General features: G+C 39.2%; 1 protein-coding gene across 1 annotated transcript in view; it reads left to right on the forward strand.

Moving 5' to 3' along the window:
* ABCB5 (ATP binding cassette subfamily B member 5) overlaps positions 1-25,118 on the forward strand; it is a 170,276-nt gene that overhangs the window by 101,925 nt on the left and 43,233 nt on the right. The window contains 1 exon segment of the mRNA XM_027774185.1: positions 5,644-5,727. Within this exon segment, the coding sequence (XP_027629986.1) occupies positions 5,644-5,727 (84 nt within the window).

A 25,118-nucleotide genomic window follows, 5' to 3' on the forward strand; every position in this document is an offset into this window, starting at 1 on the left:
GAGAGAGAGAGAAAGCACCCCTCAGTGGGGTGTGTTCACATTGCAATCACTTCTCCTTTATATCTCCATTCTGTAGAGATTTGGGGCACACATGCACATGTACCCAGTGTGTTCCCAAGACACTGGGTGCCAGAACTTGAACTAAGGTCAGCCATATGAGATCCAGATCCCTTAACCAATAGGCTATGGGGCTTGCCCCAGAACAAGGTAATTGATTAAAAACTGTAGGTTCAGGACCAGCAGATGGCGCAATGGTTGTATCACTGGACTCCCTTGTAGTCACCTGCAATTCCAGTCCCAGACCTGGCAGCTTAAAACACTGGGCATATGAGTGTGTGTGCCCAAAATCTCGAGAGGAAAATGGAGAAGAAGAGATTGCAGCATTGCCATCCTTCCTGAGGGGTAATTTCTCACTTTCTGTCTCTGTCTCTGTCTCTGTCTCTCCAGCAAGCACAAAAAAAAAAATCTCACAAAAAATAAAACAAAAAACTGTGAACTCAGAGCCAGATGGTATTGACCAGTAAAATGCCATGCTCCCTGAAGCTGACCCACATGAGAGGGTTTCAGGTTTGTGTTATTGGTCATTATCATTTAGAGATTCTCTCAGTGCAGTAGGCGATATGCCCATGATCCAGGGGTAGCTAAAGCTGTAGGTGACTCATGACATCAGGATCCTCTTGAAGATACTGTCTCTCTCTCTATCAGTCTCTCTCACTTTTAGGAGAAGTATCAATAAATAAACTTTTTTAAAAATCTCAGTGCCAGCAGGTAGTGTAGTGGTTAAGGTGCTAGACTCCCATATGGTCCACCGAAGTTCAAGTCCCTGACCTGGTGGCTTGAAACTCATACTGGGCACATGTGTGTGGGTGCTCAAAATCCTAAGAGGAGAATGCAGGAAAAGGGACTGCAGTGTGGCCATCTCCCCTAGGGAGTGATTTCTCACCTTCACTCTCTGTGTCTCCAACGAGCGCACATGCCCTATAGCAAAAGTCTCTCAATAAAAAAAAAAAAAATCTGACTTCTGGTGCTGAATCCTAAACTCAAGATTGCCAGCCATATTGCCTTGGGCAAATTTATTTCTTTATACCATAATTTCCTCATTTAAAAATAGGAATAATCATCACATCTACCTTAGAGTTTCTGTGCTGATTAAATAAGAACATACGTGCCAAACATTTTTTGTAGTGTTATTATATGTTTGATTTGTAGTGAAATTATTAGTAGAAAATAAAAATTGAGTCTACTAATATCAAAAAGCCTGATAGCCTTACTAGTAATTATTTACCATCAGGAAGAAAGGAAGTAAAGCTACTTTTTAATTCAATACCAATTAAATTCCAGAAACTCTGCTAAATGTTTAGCTTACATTGCCTGTGCTAGAACCCATCTTTAGAGGGCATAATTGTTGACTTATTAAAAAACAATTGTGGGGGCTAGGCAGGTATCGTGGCGATTGAGGCACTGGACTCCCACACGGCCAAACACGTTTCGTGTCCTAGACCTGGCAGCTTGCTTTCTCATCTTCTTCCTCTCTCTCTCGTCAAATGAAAAGTAATAATAATAAATAAAATAATTAAAACAAAACAGATTTTGGACATCTTGCTGAATGAACATCAAAAAATGACTAAGACTAGTTAAGTAGAAAAAGGATATTTTGAAAGTTTACGAAAATGGAGATTATGAAAAAAGTAGGCATAGATTTCAAAAGTATTTTGCAACAAAATAAACTCATACTTTAATTCAGTATTTCCATGAACATTTTGAAGTCCCTTCATGTATCCTGTGCATTGTGTTTTTTAGCAAGTAATAGACTCAAGGATGCAATATTAAAAAATAAATTCTTTTTTTGATATTTTGAAAGTTTACGAAAATGGAGATTATGAAAAAAGTAGGCATAGATTTCAAAAGTATTTTGCAACAAAATAAACTCATACTTTAATTCAGTATTTCCATGAACATTTTGAAGTCCCTTCATGTATCCTGTGCATTGTGTTTTTTAGCAAGTAATAGACTCAAGGATGCAATATTAAAAAATAAATTCTTTTTTTGACGTTTACGTAAACATTTTCTGTGCATTCCATGTTGTGTTGAAATCTAGAAACAGGGGCCAACAGGTGGCGTGGTGATTAGAGTAATGGTCTCCCATGTGGCCAACCGTGATTTGAGACCCAGACTAGGCAGCTTGCTTTCTCTCTTTCTCACTTTCTCTCTCTCTCCCTCTCTCTCTCTCTATCACACGCATGTGCTTTATAGCAAATTTTAAAAATAACAATAATAAATTAAATTAAATTATTTAAAAAAATAAATCCAGAATCAATTAGATAATATGATAATGCATATTGTTTTTTTGTTTGTTTTTGGTTTTTTGGGTGTTTTTTGTTTTGTTTTGTTTGTTTGTTTGTTTGTTTCGCTGTAGGGCGCATGTGCTTGCCAGACAGACAGAGAGACAGAGAGACAGAAAGCAAGAAATCACCCCCCAGGGGGGGATGGCCACGCCACAATCCCTTCTCCTCCATTATTCTCCTCTCGGGGTCTTGGGCATGCACGCACACATGCCGGGCGTGAGTTTTAAGCCTCCAGGTCTGGACGCAAACCGCGGTCGACTACGTGGGAATCCAGCGACATAGCCATTACACTAACTGCTGGTCCCCAATAATGCATAGTATTTTTTTTAATATATTGGGGCTGGATGGGGATATACGGTAAAAATCAGGTAATGTCCTTCAGTTCAAGAGTACTATATATTATTATTATTACTACTGTGTGTTCACAATGTGTTAGGCTCTTGGCTGGGGCTGTGCTTTTGAAATGGTTACTGTGCAGTGCAGACTGGAATCCCTATAGGATGCCCTTGAGTTATCTAGGGCCTAAACTCATTGAGATACTTCCTCAATGCAATGACCCACAGTGTGGTACTGTCATACTGGTGTTGTACCCACCTTGGCTCCTACCATATTCCTCCTTGGGAGTTTTCTTCTACACAACTGCATGATTAACACACAACCCTGGATCTAACAGATTTGTTAGATTGTTTCCATACTTGGCAAAATCAGGCAACCTGGGCCACAGAGCCCCAGCTGGGTTTCAGAAGCCAACATTTTGTTTTGTTTTGTAAATGAACAAAATAAGCCATTTTTCAGAGACAGTTTATACATGGTTTTAATCTAGAAGAGAAAAAGTGGTTTGAGTGAGTTGGATGAAACTCAATAGTTAATAAAAGGAAGTCAGAATTTCCCAGGTTGAGAAGCACTATAAAGGGCTGTCTTTATTTACTGTTGAAAATTAAATTCGTGGGACCACTGGGTGTCATGGTGGTTAAGGCACTAGATTCCCACAGGACAGACTGCGTTTCAGATCTGAACCCAGCAGCTTGAAAATCACTCTAGTTCATGTGTATGTGCCATGTGTGTGCCTGCCCAAAATTCAAGGAAGAGAATGGAAGAAAAGGGATTGTGGCATGACCATCTCCTCAGGGGGTGATTTCTCACTTTCCCTCTCTTTGTCTCTCTGTCTCTTTCCAGCCAGTGTATAGCCCTATGGCAAAAAAATAAAAAAAAAAAAAAAGAAAGAAAGAAAGAAAAAAATTGACTATTACATCATTCTTTCATAGCAATGTATTTTTTTACCTGTTTCCTTCTTTAGATTGTATGCTTCTTGACTATAGGAGTTGTACAGCCTTCTGCCTTCTTAGCTTCTTTCAACGCCCAGTGCTTCTAAGATCTACAGGGCAATATGAAATGTCAGGTCTTCCTAAAGAGAAGAATTTTAGGTATTTTATAATTGGTCAGTTTAGGTAGAAAGATTTGAAAAGTATTTCTAAGTTGTGTTGTGTATCACTTCACTATGTAAATAGAGTCTGCTCTCTGCAAATTACTTAGAGAGTAAAATTATAAATTACTTGATGGATTAAAATGACTATTTTAGCAATGATTATTATAAAATTATGTCACATGGTAACAAGTCCAAGGTGTTGGGCTTAAATATTACCATTTATATATAAATTTATATCTTTTTTCAGTGTATTTATTTATATATTCATTCACTGCATATCATAACAGCTTATAAAATGAATTTTCCCAGCATAAATACACTGTATATTAGTCCAGTTAAAGATATTATCATACACGTTATCAACAGATAATTTTCCATTTTTGTGTCTTTCTTTTTGTTTTGTTTTTCTTTTTAAATGTTAAATGTTTTGTTTCTTTTTCCTGTTGATTCCATCCCTCTCACCCTCTCCCATTTCTCACCCTCCTCCCACACTGTCTCTAGTATCCACAATTGTTCTCCACGCTTTTATATCTTTTGGTCTTTTAGTTCTGCCTTAGACTGCAGACATTGGGTATATATTAAGTAGGGTTGTACAATATCTCTCTTTATAGCCTGACTTGCTTCACTTAGCAGAAATATCTTCTGTGTTCACCCACTCTCTATCAAATGTCAGGCTGAGCAGTATTCCATAGTGTATATGTGCCACACTTTTTCAGTTCAATTCATCTTTTCATTGACATTTGAGTTGGTTCCATGTCCTAAAAATTGTGAATAATGCCACACTAAACATGGATGTGCACATACTTTTCTGATTGAGCATATGTCTGTCCTTTGGGGAGATATATAGAAGTGGAATTGCTGGATCTTATAGTAGTTCTATTTATAGGTCTTTGAGGATTTTCCATATTGTTCTCCAAAGTGTCTGTACTAATTTACATTCACACCAAAAATGTAAGCAAGTTCCCTTTTCTTTTCTTTTCCTTTTTTTTTTTTTTTTTTTGAGAGGTTTTATTGCTGTAGGGCACATGCAACTCTCCAAAAAGACACAGAAAGACAGAGAGACAGAAAGTGAGATATCACCCCCCGGGGGGGCTGACCATGCCACAGTCCCTTCTCCTCCATTCTCCCCTCGGGATGTTGGGCACGCATGCCCACGCACCTGGCAGGGGTTTAAGCCACCAGGTCTGGGACTCAAACCACGATTGACTACATGGGAGTCCAGTGACATAGCCATTATGCCAACTGCTAGTCCCTCTTTTCTTTTTTTAAAGAATTATTTATTTATTCAATTCCGTTATGTTTTTTTTCTTTTTTTAACTTGACCAGAGAGAGAGAAGAAAGGAAAGTGAGAAAGCAAGTCACTAGGTCCAGTACTCAAACCGAGGTTGGCCATGTAGGAATCCAGCACCTTTAACCACCACACCGCCTGCTGACCCCGAGAGAGTTCCCTTTTTGTCACAGCCTTGCCAGCATTTACCATTTTTAATTTTTTAAATCTTAACCATTCTGACTGGGATTAGGTGGTATCTCATTGTGGTTTTGATTTACATTTCACTTATGGTAAGGGATGTTGAGCATTTTTGCATATTCTTTTTGGCTGTTCGTATGTCTCCCTTAGAGAGTTTCTTGTTCAGCTCATTTGCCCATCTTTTAATTGGACCGATTATTATTTTTCCGGTAAGCCACTTGCATTCCCTCATGTATAACTTTAGGAAATAAGACTCAAAAGTCATCTGATCCATAGTAATTTTAAGAATTAAGTACCTCTGAGTGAGGAGGCAGATAAATGCTTTCTAACTTATTACAGCAAAATAATAAATCAGAGAAGAATATTCTGAATTATTTTATGTTAATTCTTCCCCTTTTCTCTAGGATATTGCCTGGTTTGATGATAAGGAAAACAGCACGGGAGCCTTGACAACAATATTAGCCACAGACATAGCACAAATTCAAGGCGTATGTATATTGTTCTTATTTGTAAATGGTATATAGTCTGCACGTGTTCACACATATGCATACATGTGAGCTATGCCAAAATGAATAACCCACATCCTATAGGGGACCAGGTAAGACTCACTATTAACAGGGAACTCAGCAAAAGATGTAAGGAAGCCTTCAACTCTGGGTATTTTTAACCAAAGATAAAGAAGATTTGGCATATATTATCAAATAAGTAAAAGACTAAAAAAAAATACCAAGAATGAGATAGAGAAAAGGACTCATCTTTAAATAGTAAGACAATAAAAGGTAACAAAAGGAAAATATACTGATTTTTGTAGCTTATTTTTAACTCTTTAAGTTTCCAGAGGACTTGTCCCCTTAATAGAGAAAGAGAGAGAGAGAGAAAGCATTCCTCAGCGGGGCATGGTCACACCACAATACTTTTTCCTCCACTCTTCTTTTCCATTAGGATTTTGGGCACACATGCATACCTATTCAGTGTGTTTTTCAAGCAGCCAGAGCCAGGATTTGAACTGCAATTCACATGTAGACCTGACTTTCAATACACTGTGCTTAATCGTGCTACAGAGTCGGCCTTGTGCAATTATAAAAAATTACTACTTAATTTTATTAATCATTATATTATTTTTTTAATTTCCTGTATGGCACCTGCACTCACCAAAGAGAGACAAAGATAGAGAGGGAAAATGAGAAAGCAAGCCAGCAGGACCAGGACTCAAACCGTAGTCTGCCATGTAGGAGACCAACATCCTAACCACCAGGCCATCTGCTGGCTCCTAGCAGTTTTTTTTTTTTTTTAATTATTCATTTAATTTTACTCATTCATTCACTTATTTTAATTTGAGCAGAGAAAGACACACACACAGAGCAAAAGAAAGTGAGAAAACAAGCCACCAGGTCAAACCGTGGTTGGCCATGTGGGAGTGTCCAGCACCTTAACCACCACGCCATCTGCTGGTCCGATCCTAGCAGTTTTAATACAAAGAAAAGATTTAGTTTTTCCTTTCCCCAAAAAATAAGATCTTATTTAAAGTAATGTCTAACAATTTAGATTCACATGTGCATGTGGGAATGATGCTGTAAAGTAAAACAGGTATTTGTGGTCATGATGGTGAGTACACATTATGTGTGAACAAATGTTTATGCATCATACTCAGAATCAATGATGGCAGCATACTGTATGTCAGTGTCATGCTTAAATAAATATAGGGATTAGGGTAGTGTGGGAGAGATAAAGAAAATTGTAATTCATTAATTTTGTTCCAATTATTTTGATAAAATTGACCTTTATATAACAAGTAGGGATCTCAACTCTGAAAGAAAACAGTAAAAAATGAAGTTTCCTACTTTTTTCTTTTCTTTCTTTCTTTCTTTCTTTTTTTTTTTTTTTTTTTTTTAAGAGAGATTTTTCTTATAGGGTGCATGCACTCGCCAGAGAAACAAAGCGAGAAATCACCCACCCACACCCCTCCCCCCACAGAGGGTATGGTTATGCTGCAATCCCTTCTCTTCCATTCTCCTCTTAGACTTTTGGGCTCACACGTACATGCTCCCAGTGTGAGATTTTTTTAACTTGCCAGGTCCAGGACTCAAACCGTGGTTGACTATTTGGGAGTTCAGCAATGTAACCATTATTAAATTGTTTTCTAACCATTGTGTCAAAGTTTTCTACTTCTAATTTAAGTGTGGTAAAGCTTTCAATCTCTTTGTTAAAAATAAGAACTCTAGGGGCTGGCAGGTGGCGTGGTGATTAAGGGCTCTGGACTCCATGGCTGATCCTGATTCGAGTCCCAGACCTGGTGGCTTGCTTTCTCACTTTCCTTCTCTCTCGCTCTGTCCCTCACGGGTCAAATAAAAATAAATAAATAAATAAAGTTAAAATAAAATAATTTTTTTGAGGGGAGAGGTATTTGCTATAGAACGCGTGTGCTTGCCAAGAGGACACAAGAGACAAAAAGTGAGAAATCACCCCTCAGGGGGGATGGCCACACTGCGATCCCTTCTCCTCCATTCTCCTCTTGGGATCTTGGGCATGCACGTGCACTTACCCGGCATGAGTTTAAGCCACTGGATCCGGGACTTGGACCCAGCAGATAGCGTAATGGCTACGTCACTGGACTCCCATGTAGTCATCCACGGTTCGAGTCCTGGACCCGGTGGCTTAAACTCACGTCAAGCGAGTACATATGCGTGCCCACGATCCCGAGAGGAGAATGGAGAAGGGTTTGCTGTGTGGCCATCCTCCCTGGGGGGTGATTTCTCACCTTCTGTCTCTCTGTCTCTCTCTGTCTTTCTGGTGAGCACATGCGCCCTACAGCAAAACCTCTCCTAAAAAAAAGAAATAATAACTCCAGGAACCAGTAGGTGGCATAATGGTTACATTACTGGACTCCCACATATTGCCCAAGGTTTGAGTCCCAGATCTGGCAGCTCAAAACACACACTGGGTGCATGTGCATGCATGCCCAAAATCCTGAGAAGATAATGGAGGAGAAGGGATTGTGGTGTGGTCATCTCCCCTGGGGGGTGATTTCTCACCTTCTGTCTCTCTGTCTCTCTCTGTCTGTCTGGCAAGCACATGTGTCCTATAGCGAAAAAACCTCTCCAAAAAAATAAATAATAAATAAATAATAATTCTAAGTGTTCCAGTAGGTGGTGTGGTGGTTAAGGCACTGGATCCCACATGGCCAACTCCACAGTTCAAATCCTAGACCTGACAACCTGAAAAACATGCCAGGCATGTTCACATGTGTGCCCCACATTCCAAGAGGAAAATGAAGGAGAAGAGATTGTGGCATGGCCATTCTCCCTAGGGGTGATTTCTAACTCTCCCCCTCTCTCTATCTCTCTCTCTCCAGCGCAAGCATACTTGCCCTGTGGAAAAAAAAAACAAAAAAAAAACTCCACCAAAGTTATAGACTCCTTTTTGCTTGTCATGCATGTGGGAGAAAAAGAAAGTATCAGTGATCTACCTCTGGATCACACACATACACAAAAAAAAACTTCAAAGTATTTATTCTATTTATAAGTACTAAAATGTTAGGGCAGGCAGGTAGTATGATGGTTAAGGGTGCTGGACTCTCACATGGCTGACTGTGGTTCGAGTTCTGGAGTTGGTGGCTTTCTTTCTCAATGTCTCTCTCTCTATCTATCTATCTATCTCTTACTCTTTCTCTCTGTCCCTCTCTGGTCAAATTAAAAGAAAGAAAGAGAGAGAGAGAGGGGAGAGAGATAGAGAAAGATTCTTAAAAAAAAGAAGAGAAATACTAAAATGTCGATTATATTGTTATTGCCAGAGCAAAAGACTGTCAACCCATCAGAATTGCACATTTCTTTTAGAGGTTATTTCCACAGGGCATGGCAAGTATTCTAATTTTTACAACTTTCAGACCACCAGTCTTGTCATTATGTATATATCTCCAAGGACAGATGTACATTATCAGAGAATCGAACAAGTTAGTTAATTGTGAAGATTCACATGCTTCCATTTAGATTTGGAAAATCAGTTCTGTGATGCAGAAAGAGCTCAAGAGGAAAAGGGGTATCTTCTTTATCTCTTCCTAAAATTCTTTGTGCTCATTTTTATAAAAAATTATTTATTTACTTCTATTTATTCATTCATTTATTTTCATTTGACCAGAGAAAGACAGACACACAGAGAGAAGGAAAGTGAGAAAGCAAGCCACCAGTTCCGGGACTTGAACCATGGTCAGCCATGTGGGAGTGTCCAGCGCCTTAGCCACCATGCCTCTTTGTGTTAATTTTAAAGGTTTGACTCTAGATTTGCATTGGATCATATTTACATTTTAAAATAGGACTAAGGAACTTAATTTTACTGACATAAATGGGAAACAAATATATAAAATTTCACTTAGTTAAAAATGAGCAGAGCCTTAATCTCCATAGCACAATAGAATGATCTGAATGACAACGTTTGCATTTAGGAATTCAAGGATTCACCATTCTAGGCAGAAATATGAATCCCTGTGATTCTATTTGAATCTCCATTCTACAAAATTTGCTGTTTTCTTTACTGTGCAAATGTTTTTTCTCTCTGCATTTTCAATATGCACACACATGCACGTGGTATGTTTTTCAAACCATCAGATCTGGGACTCAAACCCAGAGTCAAACATGTGGGATCAAGCACCTCCACAATCACACCATACACTTACCCCCAACTTGATTCTTTATAAGCATCTGACTAATGTCATTTGATCACTTGAGACTTACTTGTTACAATTCGTAAATGTTGGCTTACAATAAGTTTGGAGTCAGTCAAACCATTTTCAGTGAATGAGAAGTAGTAGCTAAAGAATTAATTATTGGAATCCTGATGGAAGATTTTAAAGTTGCTGAATTTAAATAGTTGAACTGGAGTCAAACAGCAGCACAGTGGTAAACTGCAGTTCTCTGCATGGCTGAGGCACATTGGCATGTTCCTGGCTTGCATGAGGACCCGTCCCTGAGTATGGCAGGCACACGTGTGCTGGGGATCAGGGCTAACTAGAGCTGACTCATGGCATCAGGACCCCGTTGGGGTTCTGTCCCTCTGTCTCTGTCTCTTTTTATGTATCTCTCTCTTGCTCAAGGAAGAAATTTAGAAAATAAATAAATAAATAAAAAATAAAACCATCAAAGAAATGTCCTGAAAGTAAGGCTGTTTCTACTAACATGTAATATACATGAGTTCATATCCAATTTTAATAGCTACTTTTCTTTTTTTAAGAATTATTTTATTAGAAACCAGCAGTTGGCGTAATGGCTATGACGCTGGACTCCCATGTAGTCGATGGCGGTTCGAGTCCCGGACCCGGTGGCTTAGAATTCACACTGGGCGCGTGTGCGTGCGTGCCCGAGATCCCGAGAGGGAGTGCACGTGCCCTATAGCTAAAACCTCTCAAAAAAAAAAAAAGTTATTTTATTTAACTTTATTTATTTTTATTTAACTTTTTTTTGGAGAGGTTTTTGCTATAGGGTGTGTGTGTTCGCCAGAAAGACAGACAGAAACAGAGAGATAGAAAGCGAGAAATCACCCCCCGGGGGGATGGCCACGCTGTGACCCCTTTCCCTTCATTCCCTTCTCCAGATCTTGGGCACACGTGCATACACGCCTGGCATGAATTTAAGCCACCGGGTCTGGGATTCAAACCGCAGATGACTACATGGGAGTCCAGCGACATAGCCATTACACCACCTGCTGGTTCCAATTTATTTATTTATTTTAATTTGACCAGAGAGGGACAGCATGCAAGAGAAAGAAAGTAAGAAAGTAAGCTGCCAGGTCCGGGACCCAAACGCAGTCAGCTATGTGGGAGTCCAATGTCCCTAGCCACCATGCCTCCTGCTGGCCCCTGAATAGGTACTTTTCTATCAAAAGCAAAATTATTTACTAGTCCTACTTAAATGTCCACTCCTTCTTTTCTAACAAAGACTAGAAATGAGTCAGGAAATAATTCAAGGTTTATAGTTTCTATCCTATCACCTTAAATAAGTCATATTCCATTTCAGTTTCTTCAACCTGTAATTTCAGTTACATTTAATTTTATCCAATATATTAGGGCAAATGTTCATAAAATAGCTCCTTAATAGTAATAAATCTATTTGAAACCTTTAACTTAATCATTGAAAAGATGTGCCTCTGGCCATTTTTAGAAGCTCTGATACTTTGAGAGTCGTGATAAAAACATGTTAGGTGAAATACAGTCAGAGGACAACATGATCCCCAGAATAGTTGACTGAACACAACCAATTTAACTGGTACCATTTTAGCTCAAGGTAATGGCTTATTGCCAGTACATCTTTCAACAGACTTTTTTTTTTTTTTTTTTTGCAATACGTAGTTTTATGAAAGGTATAAAGCCATCTTAGATTCACTTGGAAACTAGATTCCTCAATATTACAAGGTGTTATTATTTCTGTTTATTTTAGTGACCTCTTTTGATCATCCAAAAGTCTTACTTCACTTTTGTCCACAAAAAGTACGCTACTGACACCACAGTATATACCTGATATATTACTGAAAGACCCAATGCTAGTGCCAAAAACCTTTCTAATCAGAGCTATAATTATGTTCCCCCAAAAGAAGTCATAAAAATTTGTGTCATTTATTAGTTCTAAGAGCCCAATGGTTGATTGGAGAGAATTAGGATATTATTACATGGGCAGTGATGACCTTATTTCATGATTTAGCTTCTGTTTTTAAAGTTAGTTTATTTTGTTTCTTGCATGAGAGAGAGAAAAAGCACTCCCAACAGGGTTTTCCTGCTGTGATCCACCCCCAGCCTTTAGCCAGCCCTGGGTCTTGACCGTACAAGTTCCTGGCCATATGCCAGGAGATCTTCAGACTTAAACTACGAACCCTCCCCAGTGGGATTGCCTTACAGAACATGGTGTATTTTTTTAACTTCTGTTCCACCATCTACCCAATTTAAACTTTTGACATGGGAAGTATATAGGACAGCTTTCTGTTACTTTTCCTCAAAAAATGTTATAGTCATTAAAAAGACTTCTCACCACAAATTAGTTTTAGGTAAAATTAATTAATAAAGATTACTAATTCTATAGTGAAAGCTAATATCCAAAATCATTTAGTATGTGTCGAGAGTTAGAAAGAGTGATTCTTGTAGGGACAAGCAGGTATGATGGTTAAGGTGCTGGACGTACGCATGGCCGACCGCAGTTCAAGTCCAGACCTGGTGGCTTGAAAATTATGATGGGTGCATGTGCATGAATGCCCAAGTATCCCAGGAGGAGAATGAAGAAGGGATTGTGGCATGGGCCTCCCTCCTGGGAGATGATTTCTCACTTTCCCTCTCACTGTCTTTTGCATCTCTTGGGTGAGTGCACATGCCCTATGGCAAAAACCTATCAAAAAAAAGTGATTCTTGTAAAGAAAATTTTCAGTCTTGACCCTGAAGTCCAAATAATACAATAGAACTTTTCCACTGCCTAACTATTAAACTGTTCTATGACAAGGCAAGTCAAAATGTTACCTTTTTAGACAAAAATTCACAAGGACAAAGGTGCTTATGTCTACTAGAGCAAATGAACTTAGCCATTGACACCACTGGCCAAATAATATATAATAAATTCATGATAAAATATATGCAGATGAATAACCTTAGACTTCGAAAACCTTACATTTTGGCCCAGCTGTGGTGGCACAAGCAGTAGAACACTGCCATACAATATTCGAACCATCTGAGAGGCCTGGGTTCAGATCCTGAGTTGACCTGCGTACAGGTTATGCACCCAGGCACACCTGTGCTCCTGGCTTGCTGAGAGGGTGTGGGAAGGATCACAGTGTGATAAGACTCCCCCTTCTTCATTAAGGAAAGAAATTAACTTTAAGGGGGAAAAAAAAAAAACCTCATATTTTTCATAAGGTTTGCGAATTTGTCAACCTAAGCCTTTTTTTCTGCCCTGCAGATACTTTCACCAGTATCAGTTGTAATACATCTTAGAATCCACTTCAGGCTGTACTTTTCTCAACTTCTTTGAAAATGTTTTCACCTATAATTTTTCCAGAGACTGTTCATCACACCTAAAGTGGCTTTTCAGTCACTTCAGACTCAACACTGGCTCCTCAAAAAATAAATAAATGAACAGTTGAGCCATGTATGCATAATATAATAACATGTGAAATTATCAAGAGCCAGAGAAAACTACTCAGAATAGCCTACCTTGTCTTTTAATTGACTATTGATGTTCTTCTAAATGTCTTCAACTTGAGCAGCTCTTCTGACCAAAAAACTGAGAGTCTTACATAAAGTTATGCAGTCTAAACATGTTTCTTCCAATGCTGCAATCAAACATGATTTAACTTACTCTCTATAAATGAATTCCTCTGTGTGGCTAATAAGAGAGCCACTCAGAAACCTTGTTTTGCTTGTAGCCTCATTTTCACATTTTAATTTTGAAAAAACTAAATTCTGCAAAGACAAGATACTCCTTTTTCAATTTCCCTGAATATTGTTTTCCAATGAATTGGGACTATTGCTATAAGTATTGATAGTGTTAACCTTTTTCATTTTTTTCTTTATTATTTTTATTATTTATACATTCAATTGCTATACATCATTTAGATTTTTTTTAACTCCTATTTCTGACCCTCTGCCATTTCCCACCTTCCTCCCACACTCTCTGGTGTCTACAGTTGTTTTCCATTCCTTTACTCCCCACATTTTAATGATCACAAAATTTCTTAAATAATCTAACTACTTTCAATAGCAAGTTCAGCTGGTCATTTTTTTAAAAAGGCAATTTTGGGAACCAGCAGTTAGCGTAATGGCTATGTCGCTGGACTCCCACGTAGTCGACCGCAGTTCGCGTCCTGGACCCAGTAGCTTAAAACTCACGCTGGACGCATTTGTGTGCGTGCCCAAGATCCCAAGAGGAGAATGGAGGAGAAGGGATTGTGGCGTGACCATCCCCCCTGGGGGTGATTTCTCGCTTTCTGTCTCTCTGTCTCTCTCTGTTTGGCAAGCGTACGCGCCCTATAACAAAAACCTTTCCAAAAAAAAAAGCAATTTTAACTTTAACAAATCAAAGAAATGCTAAGGAATTTTGCTTAAAACTTAAAGCCAGGAAACAGGTTAGGATTCTGTTCAAATAATAGGTACATGAACCTATTGACAGCTCAAGACAGGACAAAAATCCTTAAAACTGGAAAACAAAGCCTAGAAGAAAGTCAGCAATTCTTTAATCAAGTCATGAAATGCTATTTCATCAGTTCAGTCTCATGTACTTAAATCTATCTTCTGTCGTGTTTGGATCTTCCCAATTAAATTCTGGGATATAACACTCAACTCTAGACTTGTCCCTATGATTAAGTTGGCCATTTTCTGAGTTTTTGAACTCTTATTTCTGTGTGTCTGTATTTAAGTTTCCTTGCATAGCATTCCCTTTAGAACTTCTTGGAGATCTGGTTAGTGTTGGTAAATTCTTTCAGGTTTTGTTTATCTGTGAATGTTCTTGTCTTTTCTTCCCATATAAAGTATAATATTGCCGGATACAGTATTCTTGGTTGAAATTGCCTTTCCTTTAACACTTTGAATGTATTTTCCCATTCTTTCCTCGCTTGCATTGTTTCCAATGAGCTGTCTGCTGTTAGCCTGATAGGATAGTCTTTGTAGGTAACTTGCCAATTTTCTCTTGCCAATCTTAGTATCTTGTCTTTGTCTGTGGTTTTAGTCAATCTGGCTATAATGTGTCTTAGAGAAGATCTTCTTGGGTTGATTCTACTTGGGGTCCTCTGTATTTCTTGGGACTGGATCTTTGAGTGCCTCTCTAGGTTTGGAAAGTTTTCTTCCAGTAGTTCATGGAATAGACTATCAATGCCCTTATGAGTCTTTTCACTTTCTGGGATACCAATTACCCAGATTTTGGACATTTGATGATATCTAGTATTTCTCATATATTTTTCTCATTTTTAAGGCAATTTTATTAGTCTTTTGGTAGATTTTTCTAGGCCAGTGATTTTGTCTTCTACATCTGAGATTCTATTTTCTGTATGATCTAGTCTGCTTTTAATACTTTCAAGGGACTTCCTGAATTATAGCCTTCATCTCTAACAGGTCCATTTGATTCTTTTTTTATAGTGTGTATTTCCTCTTTTAGATCTTGCAAGAATTTCCTCACCTCCTGGAACTCGTGATCTCCATTCTCCACTCTCTCCTGCAGATTGTTGTCTCTCTGCTCTTCCATCTCGGTTAGCTTCATCATTATGAATATTCTAAATTTTTTACCATTTCCATGATTTCCATTGAACTGTCTGTGGATGAAGAGGAGTTATTCTTTTCCCTTGGAGGAGGGGTATTTTCTTGCTTTCCCATATTTCTTATGACCCTGCAGTGATTTCTAGTCATTTGATGGATGTTGTGTTTCTTCCTAATTCTTGAGGTTCAATCTGAGTGTTCAGGAGCGTGCAGAAAGAGGTGATCTGGAATCTCTCTGCCATTCTGTTTTTATCCCTTTGTGCAGCAGATTCAGTAGATATTGAGGAATATGTTAACCCTAATAGTTTTTTTGGATGTTTGGCTTTGGTTCCCTTAGATCCATCTAGAAACACAGTGAATGGAGATTGAGGAACAGAGTGATGAGATAAAAGAAAAAGAAAAGAGAGAGAGAGAAAAAAAATGAAGGAAAAAAAATAACCCCCAAAATTTTAAAAATAAAAAACCACACGGCATGCTTTGCATTGTGCAAAATCACTAGTTCTTAGCAGCAATGGTAGAGTCTTCTTCTGAATGCCCGCCCCTTGCCTCTCCTGGAGGGGAGGGGGCGATGGGATTATTAGCGAGATAAAGGAGGAACTGAAAACGAAGAGAACACTTTAAAAATTTTTAAAAAGGGGGACCAGCAGTTGGCATAATGGCTATGTTGCTGGACTCCCATGTAGTCAACTGCAGTTCGAGTCCCGGATCCAGTGGCTTAAACTCATGCTGGGCATGTGTGCGTGCGTGCCCAAGATCTCAAGAGGAGAATGGAGGAGAAGGGTTTGCGGCACAGCCATCCACCCGGGTATCATTTCTCACTTTCTGTCTGTCTCTCTCTTCTTTCTGGCGAGTGCACACACCCTATAGCAAAAATCTCTCCAAAAAAATTATTATTAAAGGAAACATTACCAAAAAAAAGAGAAGACAGACAGAGAAGCAATGAGAGACAAAGACAGAGAAAGCTAGAGAGGCTCCCTACCACTAGAGTTTGGGGGCTGGAGGCTGGAGGCTGGATTATCAGTAGGAAAATCTTAATTTCTCTTTTTTCCCTGAAATCACTAGTTCTCTGCAGCAATGGTGGAGTCTTCTTCTAGATAGTGTTAATGTTTTTTTTTTTCTTTTTCTTTTTTTGAGAGGTTTTTGCTATAGGGCGCGTGCGCTCGCCAGACAGACAGAGAGAGAGATAGAAAGCAAGAGATCACCCTCCAGGGGGTATGGTCACACCACAATCCCTTCTCCATTCTCCTCTCGGGATCTTGGGCACACACGCACACACACCCGGAGTGACTTTTAAGCCACCAGGTCCAGGACGTGAACCGCAGTCGACTACATGGGAGTCCAGCAACGCTAACTGCTGGTCCCAAGATAGTGTTAACTTCTTTTAAAAAAATTTTAGGTACTTGGGAAACAGCAGTTAGTGTAATGGCTATGTCGCTGGACTCCCACGTAGTCGACCACGGTTCGCGTCCCGGACCCGGTGGCTTAGAACTCACGCCGGACGCATGTGCGTGCGTGCCCAAGATCCCGAGAGGAGAATGGAGGGGAAGGGATTGCGGCGTGACCATCCCCCCTGGGGGGTGATTTTTCGCTTTCTGTATCTATGTCTCTCTCTGGCTGGCAAGCGCATGCGCCCTATAGCTAAAACCTCTCCAAAAAAAAAGAAAAATTTAGCCACTAAATAGTGTCATAGCATAAAAAACATAATGCTGTGGCATCTAATTAAAATACAAAGTAATTCAGTCCACTGTGTCTTAAAAGCATGATATTCAGGGTCAACAATACAAATAGTACTCAACATACTATCAAATTATAACCACATCCCTGAGAGTTGTAGCATCAGAGCAGAAGTGCAAAGCAGAGATAGTGCACAGAAAGTTTCTCTAGCAACTACTCAACTCCATCACTATAGCTTAAGCCATAATCAGTATGTAAATCAAAGGACACGAAGCGTTCCACTGAAACTTTATTTATGGACACTGAAATTTGAATTGTATACAAGTTCCACATGATATAAAATACTCTACTCTTGATTTTTTTTTTCTCAACTGCTTGAAAATATAAATACCTGGGCCAGCCAGTGGTATGGTGGTTAAGGCAACTGGTTCCCAGATGGCCAACTATGCTGTTCAAGCCCCAGTAGTTTGAAAAACATACCAGGCATATGTGCTTGCTTGCCCAAAATCCTGAAAGGAGGAGAAATAGAGGAAAAAAGAGACTACAGCATGACCATTTCCCATGGGGGTGCACTCACTCTCTCGCTCTCTCTCTCTCGCTCTCTCTCTCTCTCTCTCAGAGAGTGCATGCTCCTGACAAATTTTTAAAAAGAAAATAAAAAAAAACATTCTTGTCTTATGGACAATAGAGAAACAGATTTGGTCTCAAATCTGTGTTTTTTTGACCCATACTGTAAAAAAATCCACAAAAGACTTCAAATGGCATTTGATAAAAGAGGAAATCCAACTGGATAATACCCTTTTGCTTTTATTCTGTCTGTATCTTTGTAGGTAAAGTGTGATTCTTATGGGCAGTGTATCAGTCTTTTTTTTTTTTTTTAACTTTATTTATTTGTTTACTGATTTTTAAAATTTAACCAGAGAGGGACAGAGTCAGGGATGGGAGTCAGGGATGGGGTGAGAAAGCAAGCCACAGCTACATGGGAGTCCAGTGCCCTTAACCACCCCGCCACCAGCCAGCCCCAGATTAAAAAAATTAACATAAAAATTGTACACGATTGTGGGGGGTACAATATGATTTTACCGTAGAATACAATGTACAATGATCCATTCAGGATAATTAGCATTACTCATCTCCCACGGGTCATGACGTGATGTGGGAAACACACACAATCCGCTCTTTTAGTTACTTTGAGCTTCATGGCACATTTTATCTTTTGTTATAAAGAATTATTTATTTGATTTATTATTATTATTTTAATTTGCTATAGGGCACGTGTGCTCACCAGAGAGAGACAGAAGAAAAGTGAGAAAGCAAGCCGCCAGGTCTGGGACTTGAACCACAGTTGACCATGTGGGAGTCTAGCCCCTTAACCACCTCACCACCTACTGATCCCTCCCCACTGTATCTTGTAACTCTCTATGGTGTTCCTCCTATCTGAAATTTCATTTCCAGGGACCAGCAGTTAGTGTAATGGCTATGTTGCTGGACTTCATGTAGTCGACCGTGGTTCACGTCCCAGACCCGGTGGCTTAAAACTCACGCCGGGTGCGTGTGCGTGCATACCCAAGATCCCGAGAGGAGAATGGAGGAGAAGGGATTGTGGCATGGCCATCCTCCCTGGGGGGGGGGGGATTTTTCACTTTCCCTCTCTGTCTGTCTCTGTCTGTCTGACAAGCGCACGCGCCCTATAGCAAAAAACCTCTCCAAAAAAAAAAAAAAAAAATTTCATTTCCATGAGTCAACATCACTGTATCCCCCGGGGCCATTCCCTCTTACACCCACCCACTCCTTTTAAACCCTCTACCTCTGCGGTCATTGTTTCAATGTCCACATATGGAGGAGAACACACGGCATTTCTCTTTCTGTGCTGGGCTTATTTCCACGTATCAGTCTTTTTTAATTGGGGCATTCAGACCACTTTCATGTCACATGATTATCAGTATAATTAGATTTAAATCCCTCATTTTGCTATTTGTCATTTATCCCAGTTGTTCTTTGTACCATTTTTCTATTTTTCTACCTTCTTTTTGAATTAGAATTCTTTATTATTTTATTTTTGCTTTTGGTAGGCTGGGGAGTGATATTTCTAGCTATAACTCTTTGTTTTACTATTTTAGTGATTATTATAGGGTTTATTCTGTACATCTTTAACTTATCACAATCTGCTGTCAAATGCTATGTCATGTGAGCTTTTAGTATAAAATATTTAGAATAATTTTTCTTTCTCAGTCTTTTGCTATTGTTGTCATACAGTTTCCTCCTACATATATAGTAAACCCAACATTACACTGTAGTTGTTTTTGTTGAACAGTTAATTATCTAAAAAGTCTTATGTATTTATTCATGTATTAGGTCGCTGGGAAAGTCATGGTATATTTTTCTATGCAAAAACGCTTCATGACTTTCCTGACAACCCAATAGTTAACATTTCTGTGGCTTTTTATTCCTTCTTCTTGATATTGTTTTCCTTCTGCCTCCAGGTCTTCTTTCACATTTCTTGTCGTATAGGTCTGTTGGTGATTATTGTTTCAGCTTTTCATGCCTGAAAGTCTTCATTTCACCATTAGCTTTGAATTATATTTCCACTGGGTATAGAATTAGAGTTTAACAGGTCTTTCCCCCCTCCTTCAATAGATTAAAGGTATTGCTCTACATTCTATTTGCTTGTATTTTTTTAATTGTGAAATTTGTCATTATTTTTTTCCTTTATACATAATGTTTTTTTCTTTGATTTTAAGATTTTCTCTTTTTCACTGATAAAAATTTGATTATGATAGACTTTTTTCCCCTTTTCTTTCCTCTTTTTTTATTATTCTTATTGTTTTAAATATTTGATGGCTATGCATCATTTGACTTGATCGGCTTTTTATAGGTATTTATTTATTTATTGCCATAAGGCATATTCACTTCCTGAAGAGATAGAAAGCAAGAAATCACCCCCCGGGGGAATAGCCATGCCACAATCCCCTGTTCTACCCCCCCCAGGGGAATAGCCATGCCACAATCCCCTCTTCTACGTTCTCTCAAGATTTTGCGCATACATACACATGAACCCAGCTTGAGTTCAAGCCACTGTGTCTGGGAATTGAACCACTGTAGACCATATGGGAGTCCAGCAATGTAACTACTACAATTACAACATGTTTTGACATTGTTTCCTATTTATTTCTTATGTTTGGGGTTTAGTGAGACTAAGATTCATGGACTTAGAGTTTTGAACAAGTTTGGAAAGTGGCCATTATTTATTTGAATATTTTTATCTTCCTAGTCTCTCCCTTCCTTCAGGGACTGCAAATACACATAAATTTGCTGTCTGAAGTTGAACCACAGCTCATTAATTCCTTGTTCATTTTTTAATGCATTTATTTTGAGTCATTTTTATTGCCATATATTCAAAACTAACCATCTTTTCTCCCTTACTATTTAATTTGCTAAGGTAATCTTCAACTCAGACATTCTCTATCATTTCTAGAATTTTGGTGTGGGTCTTTTTTACACCTTCTGTATCTCTTAACTTTTGAATATTTATTATACATTGATTAAAAACATTTTTTAAAGAAGTATTTCATCTAACTTTATTAATTAATTTATTTACTGTAATTCGATTAGAGAGGGACAGAATGAGAGAGAGAGGGAAAGTGAGAAAGCAAGCCACCAGGTCCGTGACTTGAACCATAGTTGGCTGTGCGGGAGTCCAGTGCCCTTAACCACTATGCCACTGCCAGCTCCGTAAAAAAACTGTTTAATTGACAAGTAGAAATTGTATATATTGGGTCGTTGGCAAAGTTATGACATGGACCAACAGATCTTGTAATGATTACATCCCTGGTCTCTCATGTAGTCAACCGTGGTTCAAGTCTCAGATGCAACACCTTAAAACTTATGCTGGCACATGTGTGTGCATGCCCAAGATCCCGAGGGGAGAATGGAGAAGAAGGGATTGTGGCATGCTACCCCCCCACACACACCAGAGAGGGATTGCTCGCTTTCTGTTTCTCTTTCTGGTGAGAACATGTGCCCTATAGCAGAAATCTTCCTTAAAAAAAAAAAAAAATTGTGACACATTTTTGCATAGAAAAATAATAGGTCATCAGGAAAGTCCTGACATATTTTCCTGACAACCCAGTACGTCGGGACTTTCCCAGCAGCCTAATATTTATGGTACACAATTGATGTTTTAACATGTATGCATTTTGGAATGGATAAACCAAACCTTTTAACATATAAATTACCTCATAAACTTTTTTGTGATTAGAACACTTAAAATCATGGGGCTGGCAGGTGGCATGTTGATTAAGGGTAATGAACTCACATCGCTCGCTAACTGCAATTTGAGTATCAGACCTGGTGGCTTGTTTTCTCACTTTCCCCTCTCTCATTCTGTCCCTCTCTGATCAAATTAAAATTAAAAAAAAGTTAAATTAAAAAAAAAATTTTTTTTTAAAGAAAACTTAAAGTCTACCCCTTTTAGCATTTTCAAGTATACAATATACAATTGACCCTTAAACAACATGGGAGTAAGGGCCCTGACGCTCTATGCAGTCAGAAATTCACATGTCCATGATCCAGGACTACCTGAAGGCTGGAGGTAGATTGTGGCTCAAAAGCCCTTTGGGTGTTTCTCTGTGTCTTTCTCTCTCTCTCCATAATGGAAGAAAGAAACTTGTTGAAATGGTTAACATAGGGGTCAGCAGCTGAAGTAGTGGCTAAGGTGCTGGACTCCCAGCGCCATGGTTTGAGTCCCAGACCTGATGGCTTAAAACTCATGCTAGCGCATGTACATGTGTTTCCACAATCTTAAGAGGAGAATGGAGAATTGTGATGTGGCCATCCCCCTGGAGGTGATTTCTTACTTTATGTTTCTCTGTCTCTCCACCGAGCACATGTACCTTATGGCAAAAATCTCTGTCTCAAAAAAAAAGTGAATATATTACAAGAATAGTGATGTATGTATCAATATCTCTTAGCATCTCCATGAAATTAAATAAGATAGTTAAGGTGAAAGTGCTTATATAGTGCTCGGTTTAAAAGGTGACTATTTTTTGAGTGCCTTTGTATTTTATCTACAACTATGGTATGAAAATTAGGTTTGTGTTTATTTTCATCCTTTTCCCTTTTTTGGATTTATTTAGTCTACCTTCTTCTTCTGCTCTACTCTTTTCTCTACACATTGGACTCTTTTTCCTATCAACTCTTTTTATTTTGTGTGTGTGTGTCGGGGCGGGGGGGAGGCTTTTTTTGTTTTTTTGAGAGGTTTTTGCTGTAGGGCACATGCACTCGCCAGAAAGACAGAGAGAGAAACAGAGAGACAGAAAGTGAGAAATCACTCCCCAGGGGGTATGGCCATGCCACAATCTCTTCTTCTCCATTCTCCTTTCAGGATCTTGGGCATGCACATACATGCATCCGGTGTGAGTTTAAGCCACCAGGTCCAGGACTTGAACCACAATTGACTACACGGAAGTCTAGCGACATAGCCATTATGCCAACTACTGGTCCCTATTTTTCTATTTGTTTATCAGGGGACAGTGTACTACTATAGACAGAAAGAGACAAAGACAAAGAAAGTACTCTCCAGTGGGTCATGACCACACCACAATACTTTTCCCTCCATTTCTCCATCCCATCAGGATGTACACACACTAAGCTTTTTTTTTGAGCCAGGATTCGAACTGTGGTTGGATATGTGGGATCTGACTCCCTTAGTCAATGAACTATGGGTAGGCCCTCCTTATCAACTCTTGCCTCTCAGACACAGAACTTCAGACCCCAGAAAGTAGACTTTGAAGTCAGATGGCATGAGTTGCAATCATTGCATAATTATATCTTAACCAATAGAGAGAGAAAGTTTATGTGAAAGATAAATGTACAAGAAATATTCAAAAATCTTACTTTTACAAATTCAATAATTTGACATTTCCCATTAAAATAGAAATTGACCTTTTTTGCAATGAGTTTGCCACCAGAATACAGGTGTCATGAAAACTATTGCTAAATCAAAGCCAAAATGGGAAAGGAGAAGACTCACATCAACATCATTGTCATTGGACATGTAGATTCTGGCAAGTCCACCACTACTGGCCACCTGATCTACAGATGTGGTGGTATCGACAAAAGAACCATCCAAAAATTTGAAAAGATGGTTGCTGAGATGGGAAAGGACTCCTTCAAGAATGCATAGATCTTGGATAAACTAAAAGCTGAATGTGAGTGTGGTATCACCACTGATATCTCCCTGTAGAAATCTGAGACCAGCCAAGTAGTATGTGACTATCGTTGATGCCCTAGGACACAGAGACTTTATCAAAAACATTATTACAGTGATATCTCGGGCTGACTATGCTGCCCAGATTATTGCTACTTGTGTTGGTAAATTTGAAGCTGGTATTTTCAAGAACAAGCAGACCCATTAACATGCCCTTCTGGCTTACACACTCCGTGTGAAACAAGTAATCATTGGTGTTAACAAAATGAATTCTACCGATACACCCTACAGTCAGAAGAGATACAAGGAAAAATTGTTAAGGAAGTCAGCACTTACATTAAGAAAATTGGTGGGGCCAGCAGATGACATAATAGTTACATTGCCGGATTCCCACATAGTTGACCCTGGTTCAAGTACTGGACTGGTGGCTTCAAACTCATGCCAGGCTGGGGCCAGCAGGTGGTGTGGTGGTTAAGGGCATTGGACTCTCACATGACCAACTGTGGTTCAAGTCCTGGACCCGGCGACTTGCTTTCTCACTTTCCTTCTCTCTCACTCATCAAATTTAAACAAATAAATAAATAAATTTAAATAAAATAAAATAAAAAACTCATGCCAGGCGCATGTGTGTGCATGCCCAAAATCCCAAGATGAGAATAGGAGAGAAGGTACTGCGGTGTGATCATCCCCCTGAGGGGGGCGATTTCTCACTCTCTGTCTCTCTGTTTCTCTCAGTCTCTCCAGCGAGTGCACATGACCTATAGCAAAACTCTTAAAAAAAATAAAAGAAAAAGAAAATTGGTTACAATTCCAAAACAGTAATATTTGTGCCAATTTCTGGTTAGAATGGTCACAACATGCTGGAGCCAATGCTAATATGCCATGGTTCAAGGGATGGAAAGTCACTCGTAAAGATGGCAATGCCAGTGGAATTACATTGCTTGAAGCTCTAGATTGCATCCTACCACCAACTCATCCAACTGGCAAGCCCTTGTATCTGTCCCTCCAAGAGGATGTGTACAAAACTGTTAGTATTGGCGCTGTCCCTGTGGGCTAAGTGGAGACTGGCGTTCTCAAACTTGGTATGGTAGTGTCCTTTGCAACAGTCAGTGTGACCACTGAATTAAAGTCTGTTGAAATGCACCATAAAGCTTTGAGTGAAGCTCTTCCTGGGGACAACATGAGCTTCACTGTCAAGAACCTGTCAAAGATGTTTGGCATGGCAGAGTTGCTGGTGACAGCAAAAACAACTCACCAATGGAAGAAACTGGCTTCACTGCTCAGGTGATTATCATCAACCATCCAGGCCAAATCAATGCTGGCTATGCCCCTGTACTGGATTTTTACACAGTTCACATTGCTTACAAGTTTGCTAAGCTGAAGGAAGAGACCGATTGCCATTTTGGTAACAAGCAGGAAGATGGCATTAAATTCTTGAAATCCAGAGTTGTTGCCATTGTTGATATGGTCCTTGGCAAGCCCACATATGTTGAGAGCTTCTCTGACTATCCTCCTCTGGGTCATTTTGCTGTTCGTGATGTGAGACAGTTGCTGTGGGTGTCATCAAAGCTGTGGACAAGAAGGAGCTGGAGCTGGCAAGGTCATCAAGTCTGCCCAGAAAGTTCAGAAAGCTAAATGAATAGCCCAAATTCCTGCCACCCCAGGCTTAATCAGTGGTAGAAGAACAGCTGCAAAACTGTTTGTCTCAATTGGCAAATTTAATACTAAAGATTGGTAAATGAGGGACCAGCAGTTAGCATAATGGCTATGTCGCTGGACTCCCA

Source organism: Tupaia chinensis, unplaced genomic scaffold (genome assembly GCF_000334495.1).
Source record: "Tupaia chinensis unplaced genomic scaffold, TupChi_1.0 Scaffold000410_1, whole genome shotgun sequence".
Lineage (NCBI taxonomy): Eukaryota > Metazoa > Chordata > Mammalia > Scandentia > Tupaiidae > Tupaia > Tupaia belangeri.